At 39.8% G+C, this 23291-nt stretch overlaps 3 protein-coding genes across 4 annotated transcripts; 1 reads left to right on the top strand and 2 right to left on the bottom strand.

Annotated features, from left to right (window-relative positions):
* Positions 1-2336: 2336 nt before the first annotated feature.
* micos13 (mitochondrial contact site and cristae organizing system subunit 13) lies at positions 2337-7733 on the top strand. The gene is made up of 4 exons (XM_074635730.1): positions 2337-2524; positions 3933-4089; positions 6532-6589; positions 7210-7733. The coding sequence occupies exons 1-4, from the start codon at positions 2496-2498 to the stop codon at positions 7305-7307; spliced, it is 342 nt and encodes a 113-aa protein (XP_074491831.1). The 5' UTR covers positions 2337-2495; the 3' UTR covers positions 7308-7733.
* A 68-nt stretch (positions 7734-7801) lies between these two features.
* On the bottom strand, positions 7802-17219 carry LOC141767957 (spindlin-Z-like). Of its 2 annotated transcripts, none has more exons than XM_074635729.1 (5): positions 16904-17219; positions 16028-16066; positions 14044-14291; positions 13645-13878; positions 7802-9774 (listed from the first exon to the last, which is right to left on the bottom strand). In XM_074635729.1, exons 2-5 carry the CDS (start codon positions 16045-16047, stop codon positions 9569-9571), a joined length of 708 nt encoding a protein of 235 aa, XP_074491830.1. In that variant the 5' UTR covers positions 16048-16066; positions 16904-17219; the 3' UTR covers positions 7802-9568. The 2 variants fall into 2 exon arrangements, with proteins under 2 accessions (XP_074491830.1, XP_074491829.1); XM_074635728.1 differs by having other exon boundaries at positions 16028-16069; positions 16904-17211.
* Positions 17220-18968: 1749 nt separating this feature from the next.
* On the bottom strand, positions 18969-22269 carry LOC141767953 (serine protease 57-like). The gene is made up of 5 exons (XM_074635708.1): positions 22160-22269; positions 21911-22064; positions 21022-21151; positions 19629-19889; positions 18969-19377 (listed from the first exon to the last, which is right to left on the bottom strand). Exons 1-5 carry the CDS (start codon positions 22203-22205, stop codon positions 19225-19227), a joined length of 744 nt encoding a protein of 247 aa, XP_074491809.1. The 5' UTR covers positions 22206-22269; the 3' UTR covers positions 18969-19224.
* Positions 22270-23291: the final 1022 nt, after the last annotated feature.

Here is a 23291-nt window from a genome sequence, read left to right as displayed (position 1 = left end):
ATATTCCAGTCGTCAAGGTTGCAGGGAAATATGAACTGTTGCTCCCTCCTTGCAGTTCCTCCAGCCTTTTGAGGTTGAGGTAGCTTCTTCAGCACATCACTCAGCAGAAAAGATGCCTCATCCTTTTCCTTGAATGCAAAGGTGGGCTTCTCACGTCAAGTGTTCCCCCGGATTCTTCTGAGAAATCTTGCACTCACTTCGTTGCCCTCCAGGCTCTCAACCAAGCCAATGTAATGGTAGCTCCTGCCTTTGGATACAAAGTTTACTATGACAAAGTCACCAACTAACAGATCTGTGATGTCTGATTCACTTCTCTCATCATTAGAACTCTCATGCTCAGAAGTGTCATCAAATGGGATGGCATCACACTCTCCTCAGAACTGCTGTACGCTGTGATTTTCGTCTTGGTCTTTGGTTTGACCTAGGCCTACCTGCTAAACCCTTCTCTTTCCAGTTGTTGGGGACAGGAAGGTTGTTCTTTCTGCCAATTCCAATGCCAGTTCACAGCATTTCTTTGGAGTAAGGCCGTGGAACTGTTCAGCCAGCTTCTTGATATGGTCTGCAAGCTCCTTCTCTACCACCTCTGTGAGGACCCTCTTTGCCTCTGCTGTTCCACTATAACCAACTGTTTTTACTTCCTTTATCTCCCTCTTCTATAAAGGTTAACATATAAAAAATCAAACCAAGTTGTGTAACACTCAACGGTAATACCATTTTATACTTCAGAGAATTAATTTGGTTAATTTATGGTGGGGTAAATTGAGCCAGTGGCTCGGAATAATAGTAGAATATTAGTGAGCCAGTGGCTCAACTTACCCCATAGCCTTTGGCTCACTTTGCCCCATAGCTACCATTTTGGAAAAAATGGCCTAGTTTAGCAATTCAGGCTAATCTTTAGCGAAGGGATTAACATGGTGTTATATCTTAGTAAATCACCAACATGTATAATATATTTTTTTAGACCTGGATACATTTGCTTTGATCTAACATCCATTATTCCTGACATGCAGAAAATTTACTTTGATGGGAAAAAACTGTTTTTGGTGTAAAAAAGTACTTACTACTTCTCCCATGTGCTTAACTCCATCACAGCAAGATAGAAATGATGGGTACTTCCTAAAATAATGGTCACATGACAAAACATAATCACAGTTGCCAAGATAGAGGGGGTGGGTCAACTTACCCACTGGCTCATCTTACCCCACTCTCCCCTACTGATACACTGCAGGAATTACAGTATCCAGAGGAATCACCTTTTACAGTCACTAAGGAAGGCAAAACATCAGGACTTTTCATTGTCAGGTCTATTGGGGGAATACAACAGATAACATATACTGTGAAATTATTACAGTTTTTAAGACAAAACTGATTTAGTTAAACGAATCTAGAGTTTTCCTCATTATTTTTTTTCAATATTATATTTATTGTTTTTTTTGTTCATTATGAAAAAACAGAACAGACATTCACAAACGTCCCCAATAATAACATTATCGGTACAAAGAAACTCAACAAACCTAATATTAATATAAAATAAACCTGTAGCCTATAGATACAGGAAAAACATATTATATACAAAAAAATTTATATATAAGTAAAAAGAATATACACAAGTAAAATAAATAAAATTTAAAACAATAAAATAAAATAAAATCTATTTATATATACAGATACAGATACAGAGAGCTTTATTTATCCCCGAAGGGCAATTCAGTTTCTGCAGTCCACCGAGACATATATACACATTCATACTGCACAATCATCATTGACAGAGGGAACACAGTAGGTGGCATATTGGGAGGTGCAGAACAATAAAAGTACGAGATTAAAAATTAAAAATATTCGCAATAAAAACAATAAATACAAGAATAAAAACAAGACGAGATAAAAGAATAAAGGAATAAATAAATAATTAGAATAGAATAAAGTGCCAAGAGTATTTGCACAATGCAAATTGCATTCCAAGAATGTACCTAATGCAAACACAGACAACCGTTATGTGGTTAGTGCAAAATAACTGTACATATATATATATACATATATATACTGTATACATATATACATACATAGACATATACGCACAAGCAGTATATACACATACCAAAAACACATATACGTATAATCAATTAAAAAAAATCTGTGTACAATTCAGTCATCATCCTATTCTATCACCTAGTTTTCCTCATTATTATTATTTTGTTTGTATTTTTTATTTTATTTGTATTTATTTATTTTTTTATTTTGTTTCTGCACAATCTCCAGTAGTCCAGTAGGTGGCGGTAATGCACCTCTAAGATAGTTTGCCATCCGCCAATAAACACCAAAGAAGAAGAAGAAGCCACACAACACGTGTGCGCCTGCGCAGTGAGGATCAAGCAGGCTTGTCCTTCAGTAGCAGCTTTAGCTACATCACCAGCTAGCCTTCAATCAAGCTCCTTCTCTGCGTACCTGCAGTAACAGCAACGTTACGTTAAAGGAAAACAACACCTCTGTGGACCATGGCTGCAAGGATACTGCCCGTAGTGAAGTTAGTATGTTTAATTTCACCTGTAATTTACCTGAAGTTATTGCTGCTGTAGCTGCTAGCTGCTATATTAGCCTGTTAGCTATCTGATGCTAGGTGAGCTAGCTGACTGTCAGTGTGCCCTGAAGGCTCTCCAGCTGTCATCTTCAACCACTGGGTGTGCTTACTTGTTAGATAGCTAGTTGGCTCAATAATGCATTAGTAAAATTATCTTTTTATATATATGTATGCATTGCAATTGGCCTATTGTGCACTAAGTTTCTTTGTTTGCTAATGGTAGCCTGTGTTTTTATTGTTTTTTTTAATAATATGTTTATTGGGCTTTCTTATTTTCACAAACATAATAATTTAAAAACAAAACAACAACAATCAAACAAACACTGGTACAGCTCAGATCAAAAAATATATATAGGAGGTCATAGGAAATAGTCCTTAGTGCAGGGAAGTCACAGGATATATGAGTTCATGTTCAAGAGACTCCTTGTGAGATAATGGAAGAGAGATCAGGTCCAGTATAATTCAGATAGGGCTGCCAAATACTGTAGAACTGATCTACTTTAGCATGTAGAATATTTGTGAGATATTCCAAAGGGATCATCTCAAATATGACTTTACACCAGCCTTGGACAGAGGGTTTCTTGTCACTGATCCACTTTAGTAATATATTTTTTCTAGCAGCAAATGTAAGAATGTTATATAACCTTTTTGTTGGCTGCAGTAGTTATGTTTGTAACGGTAGTCAGTGTTTTAAAGATAGCTAATGTTAGCTGTGGGCCCACCAGGTTATTTTTGGTCAAGTAAAAGAAACCATAAGAGTTCATTTCACATTCTTTGGTATTGTTTTATGGTATTTTTTTGGCTAGACCAAGTACATTAAAGAGTAACATATATGCTAGTGACCATGAAGGTTAAAGGAACATAGAAGATTGATTTGGGTTTATACTGACTTGTTTATCTCTGTGAAAGGTCAAAGTGATATTTTCATGGTTTACTATTATTGAGAGTATTGTGAACCTTTTTTTATTTTATATATTTGTTATATTATCATTCCCTATTAGTTAAAACATTTTGAGTTAATTGTTGGGGACATAGTTCTGTGATTTTTGTTAGGTATAAACATAACCACAGTGAAACCACATATAAGAAATAGGGAAGAAATAATTATGTTATATAAGTTTATTATAAGTTTACGAACACAGGGCGCTACCTTTATGAAAAGGTGCAGAAAGCGTTACACAAAGTGGTAGCTAGCTAACTGATAATTTCTTTGCGTCATTGGACATGTTTAAGTGGTGCACTGTTGTAATAGTAACATCCGCGCGTTTTCAATCAGTTTGACGTGTTTTTGACTGGATACAGAGGTGGGTGATGTTGGGTTATAGCCTGACTGTCGCTGTGCTTTCATTTTCAGACTGATCACCAAGGTGACCATTGCAGGAGGAGCTCTCTACGTCGCCTATGACTCTGGTCTGTTGGGAAGCAGTGAGCAGGGCTCAGTGGCCCTGGGGAAGGCCAAGGCAGCTATACCTCCTGCCATAGAGGAGTGGATGAAGTACTTTGGCCTGGAGGTACAGATAAGATGCACTGCTTAAACATCATAGTTCTGATCCACGACGGCTCAGGATACAGGCTAGTGGGCAGGATAATGCAACACATGGAAGGAAAATATGACAGGCAGACACATTTGTAACTGTCTTTGTTTTCAAAAATGGCCCGCAGTCGGCAAACTAGCCAATGCTGTATAGTATACACACCTGACTTAAGGGGGAGAGAGCAGGTCAACAGTACATGTCACATAGAAGTGGTGTACATCATCTGAAAGCTGGGAACCTGAAGATTAGTTTGAGATGCAGCTCAGTACTGTGTGTCAAGTTGTTCTCATTATAAATCAGAAAAAAACAAAATTACAATACATTTTGAAGTTGTATAATGGCTAAGAACATTACGATAGAAGTATATGATATCCATCCCCATGCTCTATTATGCCTCATAAGTTGTTGCAGCATTTTTTTGGGTTGATACCATTTGTTACACAGATTTGGTGCAAAATTTAACCATTTTTTACCACTTGAGAATTGATAAAAATGATCAATAATCCCTCCAAAATACCACATTAAGACACCAAGACCTTGAGGAATACCATAGAAAAAGCCTTGCTGTGATTTGGTATCAAACACTTTTGACATTTGGAGATTTCTGCAAGAATTAAATTTTTCAGCGATTGGATGGTGAGCACTTCTGTTCTGCAAACTGCTCAGAAACCACCTTATTGTCAATACAGCTAGGAAAGCCATCCATCCTCTGAATGCCCTAGGTCTCGTTTGTGGTTGTAAAGTTTCCTGAGGCTGTGATTATCCTAGAGGTCACCACAGGTCATTTTATACAGTGAGGTCAAGCTTCAAAAACTGTCACTACAAAAGTCTCACTAAAATTAAATGGCTATTTTGCTATGGGGACTAACATCATCACACATGAATACAATTAAGCTCATTGAATCCACAAGAGTCTCAGCTTTACAGTGATACCCAATTTATGTAATTCCAAGACTGTTCAGGGACCCCAGTATGCAGAAATATTCGAACACACCATTTTAGTATAGGCGAAAGTAACACATTTATACTGCTGCAAAAAAACTGCTTTGTTTTTGCCCCAAACTGCATTTGATTGTCATAAAGTGAGCATGTCAGTAAAGGGGAGATTTGTGGGTACTCATAGAACCCATTTTCATTCACATATCTTGAGGTCAGAAGTCAATTAACTTCTTTGAAAATCATCATACCAGTTTTCTTTACTTCAGAGCATTACTTAGCTTCCTTCCCAACAAGCTAGTATGACATCGTTGGTACCAATGCATTCCTGAGTTTTTTTCTAGTTTCATGTGATTCACTTTATCTCTGAGCCTGTTAGACCCTCTGAAAGACATTAAAGTAACCCGAGGGTGCCAGCGCCCGCAAGGCGATTAATTAAAGTTGCTTAATTGATGTTCACGTTTTCAAACAACCATTTCAGATGATATCATTCATTCATAACCAGCAGCTCACTCACAAAAGATCATGTCATTTCCAGTACAAAGGACAGTAAAACAAAATGATACTCCTCTATTCCTCCCTGATCACACACTGGACAAATTCCACTTTCTTCTTCTAAAACAACATACCTGCCTAATTCAGTATGAAGAGGCGATATACCAGTTCTAATCTGAACACAAAGACACCTCTTTTTCTTTGGTAAATTATAAAGAACACAATATAAATGGCAAATAATATCTTTCACATTGCACTCATTATCTTTGTACTGGTTTTTAAGTGTTTACAATATTTAACGTAAATGCCATATAATGTACCTAACTATAAAGCATTGTACTCTGCTGTTTCAATTAGGGATTTCCATAATTAACCGTTAATCGACATTAAGCATTTTAACCAATTAATGCTATTGCTACTGGCAATGCTAGAGCTGCTAACGTAGCACAAATACACACACTGTTTGTTGGCCACTCGCTAAAGTTATGCCGGACAGACAAAGTATCGTTACGGGGGCGCCTGGGTTAGCTCAGTTGGTAGAGCGGGCGTCCATGTATAAAGGCTTGGTCCTGACCGCGGCGGCCCGGGTTCGAATCCGGCCTGTGGCCCTTTCCGCATCCACTCTCTCTCTCCCCCCTTTCAAGACTCTATCCACTGTCCTGTCAATAAAAAATGGAAAATGCCCCCAAAAAAATAACTTTAAAAAAAAAAAAAAGTATCGTTACGCCGGGCAGACACACAGCTGACAACCTGCTAAACTAAACTAAATGTGCGGTGGAGACTTTTACTGTGAAATGTCCGCGACACTACACGCAGCATCGTAGCTGCTAAGTTAATACTCCCGGACGGGTGAACTGGGGACTCCCGTCAACGAATATCTGTCGTGCTCCTGCAGCTGGTACGAGGCACAAATCTTGTAGGTTAACGGTTAATAATCGGTTATCGGTTAAGAACATTTTTCAAAATGAGCATCCCCTCTCTCCTCAGGCTCAGCTTCCAACCATGCCTAAGATTGAATTCGCTCCTGTTCAGGCGTGGAACTCTGGTAAGGACTGAATGAAAAGCTTGTTCCTTTTTTTTTTTTTTTTTATTAAAGAAAGGTCACAAATTTGATACTGTCATGAGTTTGTATTTTAATTTGTGGTTGTGCACTTTGCTTGTCAGATGTAGTGATATTGTTACACGCCCGGGCCACGCTGCCTGTGTGAGCAGCTCGTGACGACTCCCTCGCTGAATTGCTGCGACTCGCACTCATGCGCTCAGACAGTGTTGCTGCTGCTGCTGCTACTCTGCTACTGCCAGCCCTTTCTTTCTACATACAGTGTAGTTTCTGTGACATATTCTACAGATACAGACATTGAAACTGTAGTAATGTTGCTTTTATGATGTCAATATACGGTCAAAAGATAATTTTCACTGTCTATTTTTGCTGCTTACGCGGGCTGTGGGGCGGCTCTAACCTGTTAACATCGGCGCCGAAATAAAAAGCAAAAGATTCTTTGATGCACACACGCTGCTCACGCAGGCAGTGGCCCGGGCGTAGCGTTTCATTGGGGCAGTAATCAATTTCAGCATCACTATTATGACTCTGAGATGATTATTTTTCTATTGGTTAACACCTTGAATGCTTTGTATGTATTACCATTGATTTTTATTTCATTGCAGGGGTGCGGCAGTCAATCTCAGCTCTTTCAGAGGCTCCAACAAAAGCAACTGGATACACAAATCAGGGTTTGCAGTACCTGAAAGACCTCACCAAGTGAACAGGAACTCTCTGGACAACCTGACATTTATCTATCTTTTTGAGTTTTGCACTTGAGAAATGACATAACTTCTTCAAAAGTTGTAGCCCCCTCCCAGGAGAGAAGAAACACCCAACATGAAAGAAAACAGACAAAGACAAGTTGTGAAATTCAGCTGCATGGAGTGCAGTCTCCTGAATGGGTTCTGTGGTTCTCTAAATTATAGTGGCATTGGTTGGGAGTTGTGTTGTACATAATGCTAGGAAGCAAAATGTAATTTTAAAGAAAGTTGTTCTTTCATTTTGTGTATACCACCAAATTTAAATTGTCAGTACTTTCTCCCCTTTGTTCTCAAACCACCCAAATAATGTTCTGAAGAGAATGTCTGTTGTGTATATATGCAGTTTCACCACTTGTGACTAAATAATACATCAATCTTAAAACACACGTGCAGTCTTTAGTTTGATTTATTGAGACGTTGATCATGGCAGTGTGTTCAAAGAACAAGACCAAACAAATGTGCAAAAATCTTTATTACTCATGACAGAATAATAACGACACAAACTGCCTGTTGATGCTGCTACAACTTCAGAACAGGAAGTGATTTTTAAAGCATGAAGAAGAGCGCTCGCACAGTCATTTGTAACTCCACTCTACACAACACAGAAACACTACACAGCACCACTAGCGGTGATGTACAGTGTTAACCTCTTTTTTGTTTCTTTTTTTTTTTTAATGTGGGTTAAACAGACCGTACCGATTCTGCCACACAGTCACGTCTCTACTGTCAAAATAAGGTTTGAATATCTCCAGACACTCTGTTCAGATTATGCATGCAGAGTTTTGACAGCTAAAAATAACAGTATACCTACTGATCGACTAGTTTACTGCGGGATACACTGAATGACTTGAAGACCAATTCAGCAACTAGTGACAAAGTTGGGAGGAAACCAGTACTGCAAGCATACCTGTCATGTTTGCAAGACAAAGAGACAAAGTTATAGAGTAGAACCAGTTATTTAGTTACTGTCAACAAACTGGTTCGTCAGTTGATTATACCTGTTAAATATTAAGCTTATAATCCATGTAAATAAACAACCCTTTCACTAAAAGCTGGTGGTGCTTTGACGAGATATTCGTATAAATGAGATTAATCACAACAGGCAACATTACAAGGCATTTTACACAAGTTGTACATATTAAATACTGTCGTCTGAATGTATTGCAACAAGGTTTTTTTTCTTCATGCGTGTGATATGAAGCATTTATTCTGCCACATTTGCTCTGAAGGAAAAAGCATTTTTGGGGGAAACTATATAGCGTACCATAACCTAAACATGTAAACTTTATACAATAAAGTGCTCCCCACAAGATCAACAGTGAGCAACCGATGATGTGTGAAATATTTAAAGAACATACTGCATTGAGAGCAAAACACGGCACTAATATAAACTAGATGGTTGCGAAACTTTCCTCAAGCTGTCAGCGTCGCCACTTCTGAATGAAAACCAAATAGCAGCCTTCGATAAGAGCGTAGATAGTCGGAGATACAGTATGTACAATATTGCAGAATGACAAGCCGGAAGGCACTTTATGATTTGTGTGGGATCAAATTTAAATGAGAATTTAGCAAACTTCATCACCAGTGCAAATGATCTGATACAATGCTAAATATGGTGCAACGGTGCAGGAGTATATTTCCACATAATCCATCTAAAAATAAATATAAGGGCCCCATTCAGGTGATTTTACAATCCTGCTTTGCATTCATTCCTTCCAGTACTAACACTAAAGATAGATAAATACAATACACAAATGTATCTGCACGTTTAATTCAATAAATGCCTCAGTGGAAGGTATCTATCCCAAACATAATGTGTATATCATGCTTATTAGCCAGTTAGATGATCCAAAGAAAAGCATCTTAAAAAGAATATTTTGAGCAGCTTTTTTTAGTCAAACTGGGATTTAATTAAGAGTCAACGACAACAATACAACTGCAGCTGATGGGCAGTGCAAACTTGTACCGTCCAAACTTAAAGTATAAAGTAGAGCAGCAACAATAAAACAAGTTGACTCCCATCTCCTCGAAACATAGCCAAGCATAGCGATGCTACAGTTCTGCTGTGCATATGAAAAACAGATTGCACTTTCTTCTGAACAATAAAGCATACTAACTTATCAACCGTGCCATGGCTTTGGATAACAGATTATAACGATGAGGAGTGGAACAGAAGCAGATGGAGGGAGGCTGGAGAGGGAGGTTGAAGTGTCCACTATCTCTAGGTGGTTTTCACCAGGTCATAGACATGGATATGAAAGTCATCATCGTATTTGATGTAGTAGACGGAGGGCTTGGCTGGGACCTGGTAGATGACCAGGCCGGTTCTCTTCACGCCCTTGTCAGTAACATACTCCACCTGTTTCCCCACCAGACTCTCCGTCTCCTCACCTGGCTTCCTGTCTGCAGGCAACAGGTGTTTGTTTTCTGAGGAGTGAAACATTACAACATCACATTTGAGTTAAGGCGAGACACTACAGGCAAAAACATTGTTTTTCATGTACTGGTCAATTTGAGGATTTTGGGCTATTTTTGCTTCGATAACATGTCTTCTTTCAGACTAGTGGAAAGAAAACATCCAAAATACACATTTAGGTGCTTATTTTACTACTTTGTCTATTTATGGCTGTAAATTTAACCTAAATTCACCAAAAGTTAGAATTAGATAATGCCTCATTTGCATATTTAAACATAAAATTTCAGAAAACATGTAATACGAAACAAAACTCTCAATGTAACTATTCAACTGGGGAAATTTCATGGCGATATCTATTCATTTTTTAACCCTATTCACCTGGGGTGTCTCCCCTTAAGTCTGAGTTAGTTTGAAATTTGCTTGCGTGTAACTCAAGTATCTCAAAGTGGGTATAAAATGATGTCGTCTGGTTTGGTTTCTGTGCAAAACATGCATGAAAAGTATAAAAACCAGAGATTCTGTTATTCTTTAAAGGTCCATCTGTGTTCTTCTCCGGTTTTTTTCAAATGTAAACGTCCACTCAGCCGTTAGCAAAAAGCAGTGACGTAGGTTACCAAAGTAAGCTAATCTATAAGGTTATGAATCATGTGAACGCTAACTCTAGCTGAGTCAATGTTAGCTTTGCTAAGTTTGGGAATAACTGAAAGGGTTAGTTAGGATTTTTTGAAGAGGAGTGGTATGTATACTCCCGAGTTCTGTGAGGTAAAATTACTGTTTCTGTGAATGGAGTTTGGTTGCTTTGAAGAGAGCCATATAACGGCTTCAATTCCCCGTCGGAACGGGCTGTCTGATGGCGAGGTATTGCGGCTCATTGCACAGCTACTTACTTCAGAAATAAATAATTTGACACAAAAACGGTCCGCCAGAGTCCAACATCAGTACTGTGCCCAAAGCAACGGTCTGTTATAAAGAAATAACAGACTGTAAACCTCAGAATCGAGTATTCAACAAATCTGTGTAATAATATTAGTTATTCCTAGACAGATATCGTTTGTTGTGTGTAGAGGTGCGTGTGTGTACTGTAGAGGTGCGTGTGTGTACTGTAGAGGTGCGTGTGTGTACTGTAGAGGTGCGTGTGTGTACTGTAGAGGTGTGTGTACTGTAGAGGTGCGTGTGTGTACTGTAGAGGTGCGTGTGTACTGTAGCGGTGCGTGTGTGTACTGTAGAGGTGCGTGTGTGTACTGTAGAGGTGCGTGTGTGTACTGTAGAGGTGTGTGTACTGTAGAGGTGCGTGTGTGTACTGTAGAGGTGCGTGTGTGTACTGTAGAGGTGCGTGTGTGTACTGTAGAGGTGCGTGTGTGTACTGTAGCGGTGCGTGTGTGTACTGTAGAGGTGCGTGTGTGTACTGTAGAGGTGCGTGTGTGTACGTGTGTGTACTGTAGAGGTGCGTGTGTGTACTGTAGCGGTGCGTGTGTGTACTGTAGAGGTGCGTGTGTGTACTGTAGAGGTGCGTGTGTGTACTGTAGAGGTGTGTGTGTGTACTGTAGCGGTGCGTGTGTGTACTGTAGCGGCGCTGTCCCGGTCACTGAAACAGGGGAGATGGAGACAGACAGACAGACAGAAGAACATGTCATCCTGCTGCGCCGCGCCACGAAGCTTCGAATACCTTTGAATATTTCTAACCCAAGCTTCGAAGCCCAAAAAATGGTATTCGGGACAGCCCTGATGGACACAAAGCTTTAACAGACTGAAACAACAAACTATATGAGTTTTTACAGGCCTTAGTATCTTGCATAATGCACCAGTATTCTGACATTTCACTTTAGTATGTGTGCCAAAATCATTCTCAAATTAGATGCAGCAATTTGTGCATGTTTAAACAGAGCCATTACTTCTGGACCAGCTCCAGAACCAGGTGTTTGGTGAAACCACTGATTAGTCTTTGCTCTTACTATTCAACAACATGACCATAAATATCTAACACTGCCTAATTTAACTTAGCAATACTTTCCACTTTTGTGGAAAACTTTCTGGTCCAGAGTGTCTGAGTCCACGGCTGCAAGAAGTGCTCACTTTAAAATCTGTAAATATGCCGGTTTGCTACGGGGAGTCAGACCCTCTGATGAAGACTTGTGATAGATAGAGACTTCAGTGACAGACCATGACTGCTGGTGAGCTCACATGGTGTCCATGTCAAAAAGATTTAACATTCCTCCAAAGTGGAAACATCATTTACGTCACATAGCAGATCTTGATCTTTTCTATAAAGCTTTAGGGCGAAAGGATTGAACTCCATTTAACTCAAATTTATATAGCACCTTTCATACCAACATGCAACCTTAAGTGCTTCAAGACTTAGAGAAACAGTGTGTAACATTTCAAGGGGATCTATTAGCAGAAATGGAATATAATATTCATAACTGTTTTCATTAGTGTATAATCACCTGAAACTAAGAATCATTGTGTTTTCGTTAGCTTAGAATGAGCCCTTCATATCTACATAGGACGCAGGTCTTCTTTACCGTCCAACATGTTGCTCCGCCACGTTTCTACAGTAGCCCAGAACGGACAAACCAAACACTGATGCTAGAGAGAGCCTTTAGTGTTTTGGGCTGGGACGATACACCTATCTCCCGATTCAATGCTATCACGATACTTGGGTGCCAATTCGAAATGTATTGTGATTTTTAAGTATTGCAATTCAATATTATGATTTATTTATTACAGTACAAATGTTTGATTTTCAGCATGTATATAGTCAGAAGTCCTGAAGTCAAATATACCAGTCATTGTGAGGAATTATTTATAAAAAATTATTCCAGCAACCAAAAAATCAAAGAATAAAGACATTTCCCTCACAAATTAGTGGTATTTTGTGTTTAATTATAGGGGACATGTTATGTTTTATAATTCTGGTGAATATAATCCATCAATCTTATTTACATATATGTATTTTGTATATAATAGTGTATAGTATATATACAGTTCCCTTTGTTAACACCTTATTTTGAAAACCGGACATAGTCGCACGTGTATACTTCCGTAACTTCGCCAAGTCCGTCGCTAGCTCTTCCGTCAGCTCCGTTCTCTTTATACATCCATGGTCAGCTCCATCGGAGCCGTTTGAATGCATTTAACATAAATGTCAGTATATGGGTGCTCTACAGTTGTTAGCATGCAGCTTTAGCCATGATGTCTAGCTCTGCTTTTCCTGCCAATGTGTGAAACCCAAAGTGTTTCCATACTTTACTGGATGTGTAGTGTTCACCACTTTGGATTTAAAATGTGAGGGTGCAGGTTGTATCCACTTGGACAGTTCACCGTTTTCTACTTTCTTGTTTCAGCTCGCTGCGGTTTGTTTTGTTTTTTTGACGGATACGGAACGAATATGATGTCACATTACTCTGACTCAAACAATAAAAGCGGTAACTTCCTTCTACCTCCACATAGACTCAAATGAAGCAAATATATCAATTCTGGAAATCTATTTCAGAATCGGGGGGAAAAATCGCGATACATAGGTGAATCGATTTTTTTTTCCACCCCTAGCCACCGGAGTTCTTCAACACGCTTGTGAAACTGCAGTACCCCTCCGCTCACTCCTCCCTTTCCAACACTGCGGTAACGTGAGCCGCTGAGTGTAAAACCGTGGTACCAACAGCCGCCATCTGACTTCCATTGCTCCTACAGTAGTTGTTATCATGGTAAGGATGGCCTCTGAGTGAGGAGAACGGCGTTACCACGGTTCTGCACTCGGCGGTTCACGTTAAAGCGGTCTCGGAAAGGGTGGATTAGACTAGATGTCACCAAATCCTACACACTGTCCCTTTAATAAAGCTTTATGAAGCAAGCGTCTTTGTTACCCACAAATCACCAGTTACCTGCTTCAGGCAGAATCCTGAGGTCTCCGTCAGCGTAGTCGTCCCACAGCTGGTACATATAAAGTACGGGGTCCTTTTCATAAGTGATATAGTACCAGTTGGTCATGATGGGAGCTCTGGAGAGGACCATGCCTCTCCACTCGTTCTTCTCTCCATCCTCCTTTTCAAACAGATGCTCCACAGCTTTGCCCACCAGCTCCTCCGCCCCTGGAGGGATCTTGATCTTGTTGTTTACTGTGGAGACGCAGCCGCAAAGGATATACAATATAAAAGTCAGAAACATGGCAATCGATAATCCAACTATACTACAGCAAAAAAAGTGCTTATCACCTTTATTATATGAAAAATGTTCTGAGTCTAAAACATGAATGGATCAACTTCAACAGCTTACTAACTCACCAACTTTTTCCGACAGGACCTGCAGGTTCGACACTCTCTCGTCCTTGAACAACTCGATGCCATAGACGCAGTCGAAGCCGTCATACTTCACCATGAATAGAGAAGGGTTCACACTCAGCCTGTCGAGCACCGTTCCCTTCCATTTGCTCTGGTTGCCCTTCTCACGCCAGTTATGCTGAATGCGGATTCCCAGAATAGTGTTGGGATCCGGGGTCAATGTGTCACTCAGCTCCCCGCTACTTCGCTTTCTGATGAAACAAGGAAGAATGAAAGCTGGGGGAGGCAGTTTTCTGGACGTTTTTTTTTTTTATTGAAATTCAAGTGGTACCCCAGGGTAGGCAGTTTTCTGGAAAAGTAAAAAAATAAATGCTAGAATTTGGAAATACAGCCCTCATCCTGCAGCTCTCTGTCCTAAGCCCCTCCCACCAGACGAGTGGGGGCATATGGACGCGCTTCATATGCACCGCCTTCTTTTGCACGCGCTTCATATGCACGCGCTTCAGCCACCAGTACCAGTAGTAGTCACTCATTTCAAACATCCTATGGCGGCAAGTCTATGAGAATTACCGTCTTGTTTTCTTTGCAAACTTGTGGGCCTGTAAAGCCCTTTGAGATGACATACTGTGATCTGAGGCTTTAGTGATCTACAATATCAGCGAAGCGTTTCAGAGATGGAGAGAAAGTGTTGCTAATAGTCTGGCCTTCTGCTAACTGTAGCTGTCATGGCTGCGCCGCAGCTGTGAGCTCCGTTCACTTTATACATCCACGGTGAGCTCACGCAGAAAGCTATATATAACCTATTACAGAGATGGAGAGAAAATGATGCTTTCCCCGAGCTACTGCTGTAGCTACCATAGCCATGAGGCCAGCTCACAGCGCTAGCCGCAGCCATGAACAGAAGGTTATTAGCTAACTATTGGCTATTAACATTTTCTCTCCATCTTTTAAACGCTTCGCCGATTTTGTCCGATTTTCCTTTTTTGGGTTACTCTGCAGTGTAGGCAGTTGTTGCCAATTAGGGACGGTGAGGAAAATTTCCCACCGGTTGATAAACTTGTGACAACACCGGTGTTACAGATTACACCGGACATTTTACAAGAAAAGATGACGGTCAATATCTGTAGCGCGCTGACTTTGATCATTAACGTTGGATGGCTGTTAATCTGGTCTCTGCAGTCCCGCTTTTTCTGCGGGGCCGCATGTTTCCACCCGGCGCTGCTCCAGCTGTGACTGCTCCGTCCTCTGCACGGCGATTGCCTCATTAACATTATGGTTCCCTTTATAACATTGGATTTAAATCTGAAGTATTGCCAGTATTCGCTTTGACACCAAATCCTCCGCCACCGTCTTGTCTGTCAACTCTTTCTCGTCCCGTGTGTGAAATCTGACTCCTGCTGCTGCTCCGAACTGAGACTCCGTACGGAGCAGACACTTTCACTTTAAGTCCGTAGCGTCCGACTATGTATTGATAACACGGCGCTGATACGCAAATTATGAACTAAATGTGTTTTATTTCTATAAAAAAAAAGCAAAGCGACGATGGAGAAGAGGGCAAGTGATGTAATCGGTGTGTGGCCGAACACCGTGTAACACCGTTAACACCGAGCCGCCAATAGGAACGCTCTCTCTCTCTCTTAAATAACCTGTGATTGGCCAAAGTCTCCCGTCACGGGCTAGATTTTCTAAAGCCTGAAAACAGAGCCATGAGGAGGTGCAGAAGTCTCTCAAAAGAACTTGAATTACAATATGCTGAAAGGTTATTATGCCCACAAATATTCTGCCTATCCCCGCTTTAAATCAGAATTCAATATGATTTTTTTCATTAATTCCAGACGTAAATCCAATATAAAATACTGGTTAATTCCAGAAGTTTATACCAGCATTAATCACATTTTCATGTTGCTGTGACATTGTAGTTTTACTGTGACATTATATTCTAAAAAACACCATTAACAGGATTAAAGAAACTCTGTTTCTTACATACCTGCCCCTTTTCTTGGACATGCCTCCAGAAAGTCAAAGGCTACTGATTGAGAGAAAGACAGACAGGGCAAGGTTCAGTTATTATATGAGTGTGTGAGTGTGTGTAACAGCTGCCAAACTTCACAATGTACTGTATTAACTCCACTACAGCATGAGGAAAGGCCTCTCTGCTTCAGCTGAGAGAGAGAGAGAGAAGCAGTGACAGGCTGCAGGCTGCTCAGCTCAGCAGCAGACTGACAACTCCAACAGCCAATAGATTTAGCATGAAGGAGAATAACTTCCTGGTTAGTATTTTACTTTAACTACACACACAGCCATGGAGGTCAGTCAGTCTGTCTGCTGCTGCTTGCTGAGGCGAAGACTTGTCATATATTTATTGCACAAGTCTCGCCTTCAGTTAAAGGATTAAAAAAAGCACATCTGGTTGACACAACTTGAATACGTCACTGTATCTGACACTATGTAACAGTATGTAGCCAGTTAGTGAACACAACTGATACATTGTAACATATCTGACAGTATGTAGCCAGTTAGTGAACACAACTGATACATTGTAACATATCTGACAGTATGTAGCCAGTTAGAGCCAACAACTTATACATTGTAACATATAAAACATGATGAGGAAGCCATGATTACCACCTGTCCTAGACTAAATCAAACACACCTCCACCTCCCACTGTAGGTTCTCAATAACACCCTGCCTGTCTGTCCTAAAGCTCTACCTCAATGCAGATGTTACTGTGAGATAAGTGGAGGCGGCTAGCTACTCCTGAGCTGCTCCTCTTTGGCCCTGACGGTGGATAACAACACACACACACACACACACACACAAACCAGCAACACCTGGGTGCTAAACAGCCTCAAACATCTTTACCTTTATGCAGATTTCATATCAGTATTGTTCAGTTTCGTCTGGGCAGAGAAATGCTGCCACACACCAGCCCGCCTGCCTATGTAAAATCTCGCGAAACCTGTGGGGGAAAAAATGGGAGAAGGAGACGAGACGAGACTCGAGTTCCCAGCGAGCCTTCGGTGAGCACGACCGCAGCGGAGGACGTGAACAAGCGCGCAATGCACACTGGGAATTGGTGTTTTCTCATTGACAATGATAATGGACTTTTTTTAGTTACTCAGGTGTTTGTAGACCCAGTGCTGCATGCATGCTGCGTTCGAGTGTAGTCGGAAATAACGTAATTACGGTATTATTGCTGCATGATTGACATGGGAGGGAAAAAGTACACGATAAAAAGCGACCACAACAAGCAAAGTGAGGCTGGATATACTGTGACGCCAGAGTTACCTAGACGTGACTTAAAGGGGCAGAGTTTTAAACTATCAAGCATCAAATGTAAGGTTTATTATTGTTTTTCCAATTACATTCTTAAAATTTGAATGTCATTGTCTATGACAATATTTTATTAATATTATTATTTATTTTATACAATTATTTATCTTAAGAAAATCAACAACACTAAAATGATTAATACACAAGGTTCTTTATTTGTCAACGGTCTGCAGGACAGATAATAATGCACTATACTCACTTTTAACAGTCTCTTCTGCACTATATTCATTTTTTTAATAGTCGTGTATCACAGCTGTTACCCTGCACTATATTCAGTTTTAACAGTTTTCTTCATCTCCTTGTATTTTTATATCTGGTATATTTTCTTGTACTTTGCACTACTAACTTTTTTAATGCCTTTTTACTAACATGTTTTGCACTATGGAACTGTGATGCTGGAAACTTGAATTTCCTTCGGGATCAATAAAGTTACTATTTATCTATCTATCTATCCATCCATCTATATGTCAATCCCAGCAAAGCAGTCATTTGCAATGAAAATCTTTGGTCTCAGGTTCCCTCAACAATCCTCATAAAATATGTATATATAAAAGGGGAAATAAGGGGGGAAAAGCAAAATGATAATCTAAGGCATAAAATAGTGCAGTTAAAATATATATAAACATAAGTAAATATAAAATAGTAATGTAAATGTAAATTTGTAATTTAGTTGATGGACAGTATTTCAGATGGGAAAACTGATGTATATCCATGGTGAGAAGTAATATAAGTACCCAGAGGTGTAAACTGGAATGTAGTATGTAATAATGAGAAGTACTAAAAATATATATACAGAGGTGTAGACAGGAATGTAAGGATGCATGCTAATTACATCTGTAAAATATAATTAAACCCACGCCTGCGCCTCTTTGTGAAGTATTTTTGGTCAAATTTCACCCTAAAACATTAGGAAGCACAAACTATTTGCATTATTCAAACCTTGTTGCAAATAGGAGCACTCGAAAGGCAGCATAGGTGATGACCAAATTTTAAAATTATTTTGCATATTATCTGAATTCATATCAGTACCATGGGCATCATACAGTATAGTCTAGTCACACATTCACCGTGAGAATGGGCAAATGAGTGGGAATATCATGCTGGGCCTTCACTGATGTTTCATAGCGAGGCAGTCATACTTTGTCCCAACTGACAACTTACCTTACAGAAAAACAGTGTATTTTTAATGTCTTGAAATACGCCCCTCTCTGCACAACTTCAACAGAATGCAACACTATCACATGAACCTATATTATCATGACGTTAAGTTACTAATTACAGGTTATTAAATTTGTATATTCCGATTCCAATTTACAGAATATAAATGCACGATATCATCCAGCCGACTAAACAGACTGCATCCACTCAAGCTTGACTTGTAGTTCAACTGAATGCCACGCCTGTTTAGCTGTCCACCTTTATTTATTTATTTATTTATTTATTTATTCATTTATTTAATGAAACTATTACATTTATGCTGCAAGGGCAAAGCTACCTACCAACCAAATATGCAAACATGAACAAAACATCGACCCATAAAATGCATTTTTCTTCAGCTGAACAGTGACACCAAATGAATGCATGGGAATTTGCCTTACTTTTTAATTTTTATTATTACATTCAGCTCAGTATGCTTTTGAAACCAGAAAGAAAAGAGTTTTGCCGGACCTATTCAAATGCGTAATGTATAACAAAAACATAATTTATTACCTCATCTAATTAACCAAAGCACTGCATGTTAAGCAGAAATAAAACACAACATAACACCATGTTTGTGTATCATAAAGAGCCTTGTCTTGTCTTACATCCAAATTAAGCGTATTGACACATTACTATTCAATCTAATTTGCCTAATTGTTGTTCAACACGCTTGTAATCCATTCTCTGAAGGCCGAAATGCGTGTGTAGACATCAGGGGTCCTGGGGTCTCCGCATCGCCGGCCAGAGAAGGAGACGACGCCTGCTGCCGCTCCATCACACACCAGCGGACCGCCTGAATCCCCCTTAAACAGAAAAGATACACTTAACACAAGGTGTGTGTTTAAAATAGCCTGCGTCATTATATTTTCTGTGCTCAGTTTTAGTTGCATGCTGTACACCTAAAATAAGGTGGCATCATTTTGCACAAGGAAAAAATATATATTTTTCTATTAACAAAAAGATGTTTAGTGTCCTTCCAACTTTACATACTAAAGAGAACTCCTTCAAAGGTTAGTTAGTTAGGTAGTGCCTTATCAATGTCTTGTTCTCTTACCGAACAGAATCCTTGAAAGGACCTGCCCCCAACGCCACAAACCATAGTCGTTTTGATCGGATCACCTCTAGCTCTCCATCTCCTACGACATGTTCGCTGTGGCAGGGTGGTCACATTGACTTCCTGAAGCTTCTCAGGTAAGGTGCCGTTATCCTTTATGTCCCCCCAGCCAACTGTGATGCACTGACTGGCTGTATTCATCCTGCCCCTTTTCAGAGCGATCAGCTGTACTGCTTCAGTCAGTTGGGCGCTACCGTTGAGCTGAGACAAGGAGATTAATGGTAGAAAAATACAATAAATGTTAACACCTCTGAGACCCACAATACACCCGTCTTTAGGGGGAGATAGCAGGTCAGCAGTAGATGTCACATAGAAGTCATGTACATCATCTGAAAGCTTGGAACCTAAAGATTAATATGAAATGAAGCATGATAGAAGTATATGACTTCCATTCCCATGCTCTATTGAGTCTCATAAGTTGTTGCAGCAATTTTTGGGTTGATACCATTTGTTACACAGATTTGGTGCTAAATTTAACCATTTTTTACCACTCGAGAATTGATAAAAATGATCAATAATCCCTCGCAAAATTCCACATTAAGACACCAAGACCTTGAGGAACACCAAAGAAAAAGCCATGCTGTTATTTGGTACCAAAAACTTTTGACATTTAGAGATTTCTGCAAGAATTGAATTTTTAAGTGATTACATGGTGAGCACTTCTGTTCTGGAAACTGCTCAGAAACCCCCTTATTGTCAATCTACCTAGGAAAGCCATCCATCCTCTGAATGCTCTAGCTCTCTAGTTTGTGGTTGTAAAGTATCATGAGGCTGTGATTATCCTAGAGGTCACCACAGGTCATACAGTGAGGTCAAGTTTTAAAAAATGGTACAATACAATACAATGAAATGGCTACTATGGGGACTAACATTATCACACATGAATACAATTGGGATCACTGGATCCACAAACTGCATGTGATTATCATAAAGGGGGCATGTCTGTAAAGGGGAGACTCGTGGGTACCCATAGAACCCATTTTCATTCACATATCTTGAGGCCAGAGGTCAAGAAACCCCTTTTAAAATAGTGAATAATTATTAATACCAAAATTTAGCCTAAATTTGTAGCGTTATTTAGCCTCCTTCCCAACAAGCTAGCATGACATGGTTGGTAACAACGGATTCATTAGGTTTTGTAGTTTCACTCTAGCTCTAAAACTGAACCTACTACAGCCTCTGAAAGACAGTAAAGTTGGGTTAAGTGGGATAAATGTATTCGATTTGTGTACTCTTAACCTTATGTTTTGTGCAAACTAGAAACAATAATAAAGAGAATTCTTCTCTTAAAATCTGATATAGTGTAGTAAACAACAATTTAAGCTGTCCTTACCTTGAGGAGCATGATATCATTGGCAAGTCCATCATAGTTGGGATGAGGAATGGATCTGACTGCACTGAACACCTGCGTTGTGGGTTCATTACCGGCCAGGGAATTAGCTCCAAGTATAACCGTGTATGGTCTAGAAATCACAGTTGAATGATGACTGAACATTAGATATGATGTTAATGCTGCTAATAATGATGAAGAAAACAAACTGACCCCTTTCAAAGCATAATTTAGGTTTTTAGATAGGGGAGAGCCGGTACGAAAGTTGCAATCTCCTCACCTCACCGCTAGATACTGCTAGATTCTACACACTGGACCTTAAATATTGTTTTATTCAGATAAAGGATAGAATGTTTGCAATCACATATTAACAAGGACATTGTCAGACATGTTTAATAAAAACAAGAATATAATAAACAATTCAAGTTTAACTTTCATCCCGACCGACAGCGTCGAAAGTATCGATGCACATCATCCGCTCAAAGTCAAATTATATCGAAGTTGTTCCATATTTGTACACGCTTGGTATTGATAAGAATACACATGACATATGACGTTTATCTGAAAAGTGTTACTTTTGTACCGCCCTCTACCCGACATTTCCTATCTGCAAATCAGTGCTTTCCATTCATTTCAGTTCAACAATCACCCTGCAGAGACTTCAAAGTGTTAGTAATTCACCACAGTGAACATTTGTCAACAGTGCTCGTAGCTTAGCTTCAGTTTGACCAAGAAATATTTTTTTTTTTAATGTTTTCAGTGATGGATTACTTGTGTCTGGCAAACTTTAAAGTCCCTGCAAGTTGATTTTCATACTGAATTGGCATGAAATGAAACAAGTGGCTGTAATGAAAAAAGGGAAAAACATATTGGTCTGTTTTTGAATTCTTACATGGGTATCTGACAATGTGCTGCTGTGAGCACAAAGTCCTCTTTCACCAGGGCTCCCCCACAGTTGAGGCGACCTCGGACTTGCAGCGAGGCCATGTAGGGCCGCGATTTGGGGGCAGAGTCTCTGCCTCCAACAATATGAGAACCATCAGCTCCTGAAACACAAAATATCACTCATTATTCGCTTATCCAAGTTATTTTCGGTTTGTAGTAATTACAGATTTATATGTATTTACTATAGAGCGCTTACCATTTAGGACAAAGAGCAGCAGCAGTAGTACAAAGCCGGTTGCCATGGTCTCTGCTCAAATCCACACCTTCCACTCATGGTCTTATAGTTTCTAGAGAGGGAAATATCTTGCTTATGTTGTGGTCTTTATTGCTTCAGTGTGTTTGCTAACATGCCGTTGAGCTTTTTGTGAAGTTGTTGGTGAGATTACAGAAGATGTGGTTTTAGATTTTCAAAACAGGGTTGATGCAAGAAACCGGTGGCGTTAGAGATATAACGGCCATACTGAGGCCTGCAATGCTGCGAGGGTTCAAATTGCCATATCTGTCACCGAAAAATCTACTTATGAACCAAAAGTTAGACACTTGTTTAGCAAGGTAAACATTTTGGATAAATGTTAAAGTCCACATAAATCAGACTGGCAAACCACGCCCCCTTTTGGGGGAAAACAATCCCGTGTCCCTCGTAGATGTAACAGAGTATAGAGAAGAAGTTGAAACATGTCTCCAAACTTTAAACAAACCGGTAATAGTAATAACACTATACCGAAGAGTAATGTGTAGCGTAACAATAAATCCAAAACCGCTGATCTCTGATCTGTTCCCCTGCCGTGTCCTAAAAAAAGATCTAATAGAGGGGCTTTATGGCTCAAAGCTATAGACCAGACCAGCATGGCGTCATCGCCGAGGCTGCGCTCCCTTTTGGGGGAAAGAAACTTGCTGTCACAGGAGAGGAAATGACAAAAAGCTGTTGTGTAGCGGGTTAACCGAGGCTTTCACACTGAGATTTGGGGCACATACGATATGTTAATATTCACTGTCAGTGTGGTAAACGGCTAAATGATGCTGGTGACAGTGACTAGCATGGCTAGATAACATTAGCTTGAGTAGGAGGCTGCTGCAGTAATACAGTCATACATTAACGTTATAGCGTCGTTGTTGGAGAAATTATTTAATAAACAGTCTCTGGTCATTCAGTTAAGAAGCAAATACCATTTATTAAGCAAATGCATTTGGGTCCATACAGCAGACAAGTCAGTGTACAAAGACGGAGAGCTCCCTCACTACATCATTCTTTATAATCTTGGTTCAGCCTTCCCTCCACTTTGTGACCCACACCTTCCGCCCTGCCTCTAAGTGGAAGATTCATTAAA

Source organism: Sebastes fasciatus, chromosome 5, assembly GCF_043250625.1.
Source record: "Sebastes fasciatus isolate fSebFas1 chromosome 5, fSebFas1.pri, whole genome shotgun sequence".
In the NCBI taxonomy this organism is placed as follows: domain Eukaryota; kingdom Metazoa; phylum Chordata; class Actinopteri; order Perciformes; family Sebastidae; genus Sebastes; species Sebastes fasciatus.
This window is presented reverse-complemented; position numbering and strand designations above follow the sequence as displayed.

Coding starts and splice junctions, on each gene's coding strand:
- LOC141767953 (XM_074635708.1), bottom strand. CDS start 22,205: ATGGCAACCGGCTTTGTACTACTGCTGCTGCTCTTTGTCCTAAATG. Junction 22,065..22,159: donor GCTGCTCTTTGTCCTAAATG/GTAAGCGCTCTA, acceptor TTTGTGTTTCAG/GAGCTGATGGTTCTCATATT. Junction 21,152..21,910: donor GCACATTGTCAGATACCCAT/GTAAGAATTCAA, acceptor TGTGATTTCTAG/ACCATACACGGTTATACTTG.
- micos13 (XM_074635730.1), top strand. CDS start 2,496: ATGGCTGCAAGGATACTGCCCGTAGTGAA. Junction 4,090..6,531: donor TGAAGTACTTTGGCCTGGAG/GTACAGATAAGA, acceptor CTCTCTCCTCAG/GCTCAGCTTCCAACCATGCC. Junction 6,590..7,209: donor TGTTCAGGCGTGGAACTCTG/GTAAGGACTGAA, acceptor ATTTCATTGCAG/GGGTGCGGCAGTCAATCTCA.
- LOC141767957 (XM_074635729.1), bottom strand. CDS start 16,047: ATGTCCAAGAAAAGGGGCAG. Junction 14,292..16,027: donor ATGTCCAAGAAAAGGGGCAG/GTATGTAAGAAA, acceptor TTGTTTCATCAG/AAAGCGAAGTAGCGGGGAGC. Junction 13,879..14,043: donor GGTCCTGTCGGAAAAAGTTG/GTGAGTTAGTAA, acceptor GCGTCTCCACAG/TAAACAACAAGATCAAGATC.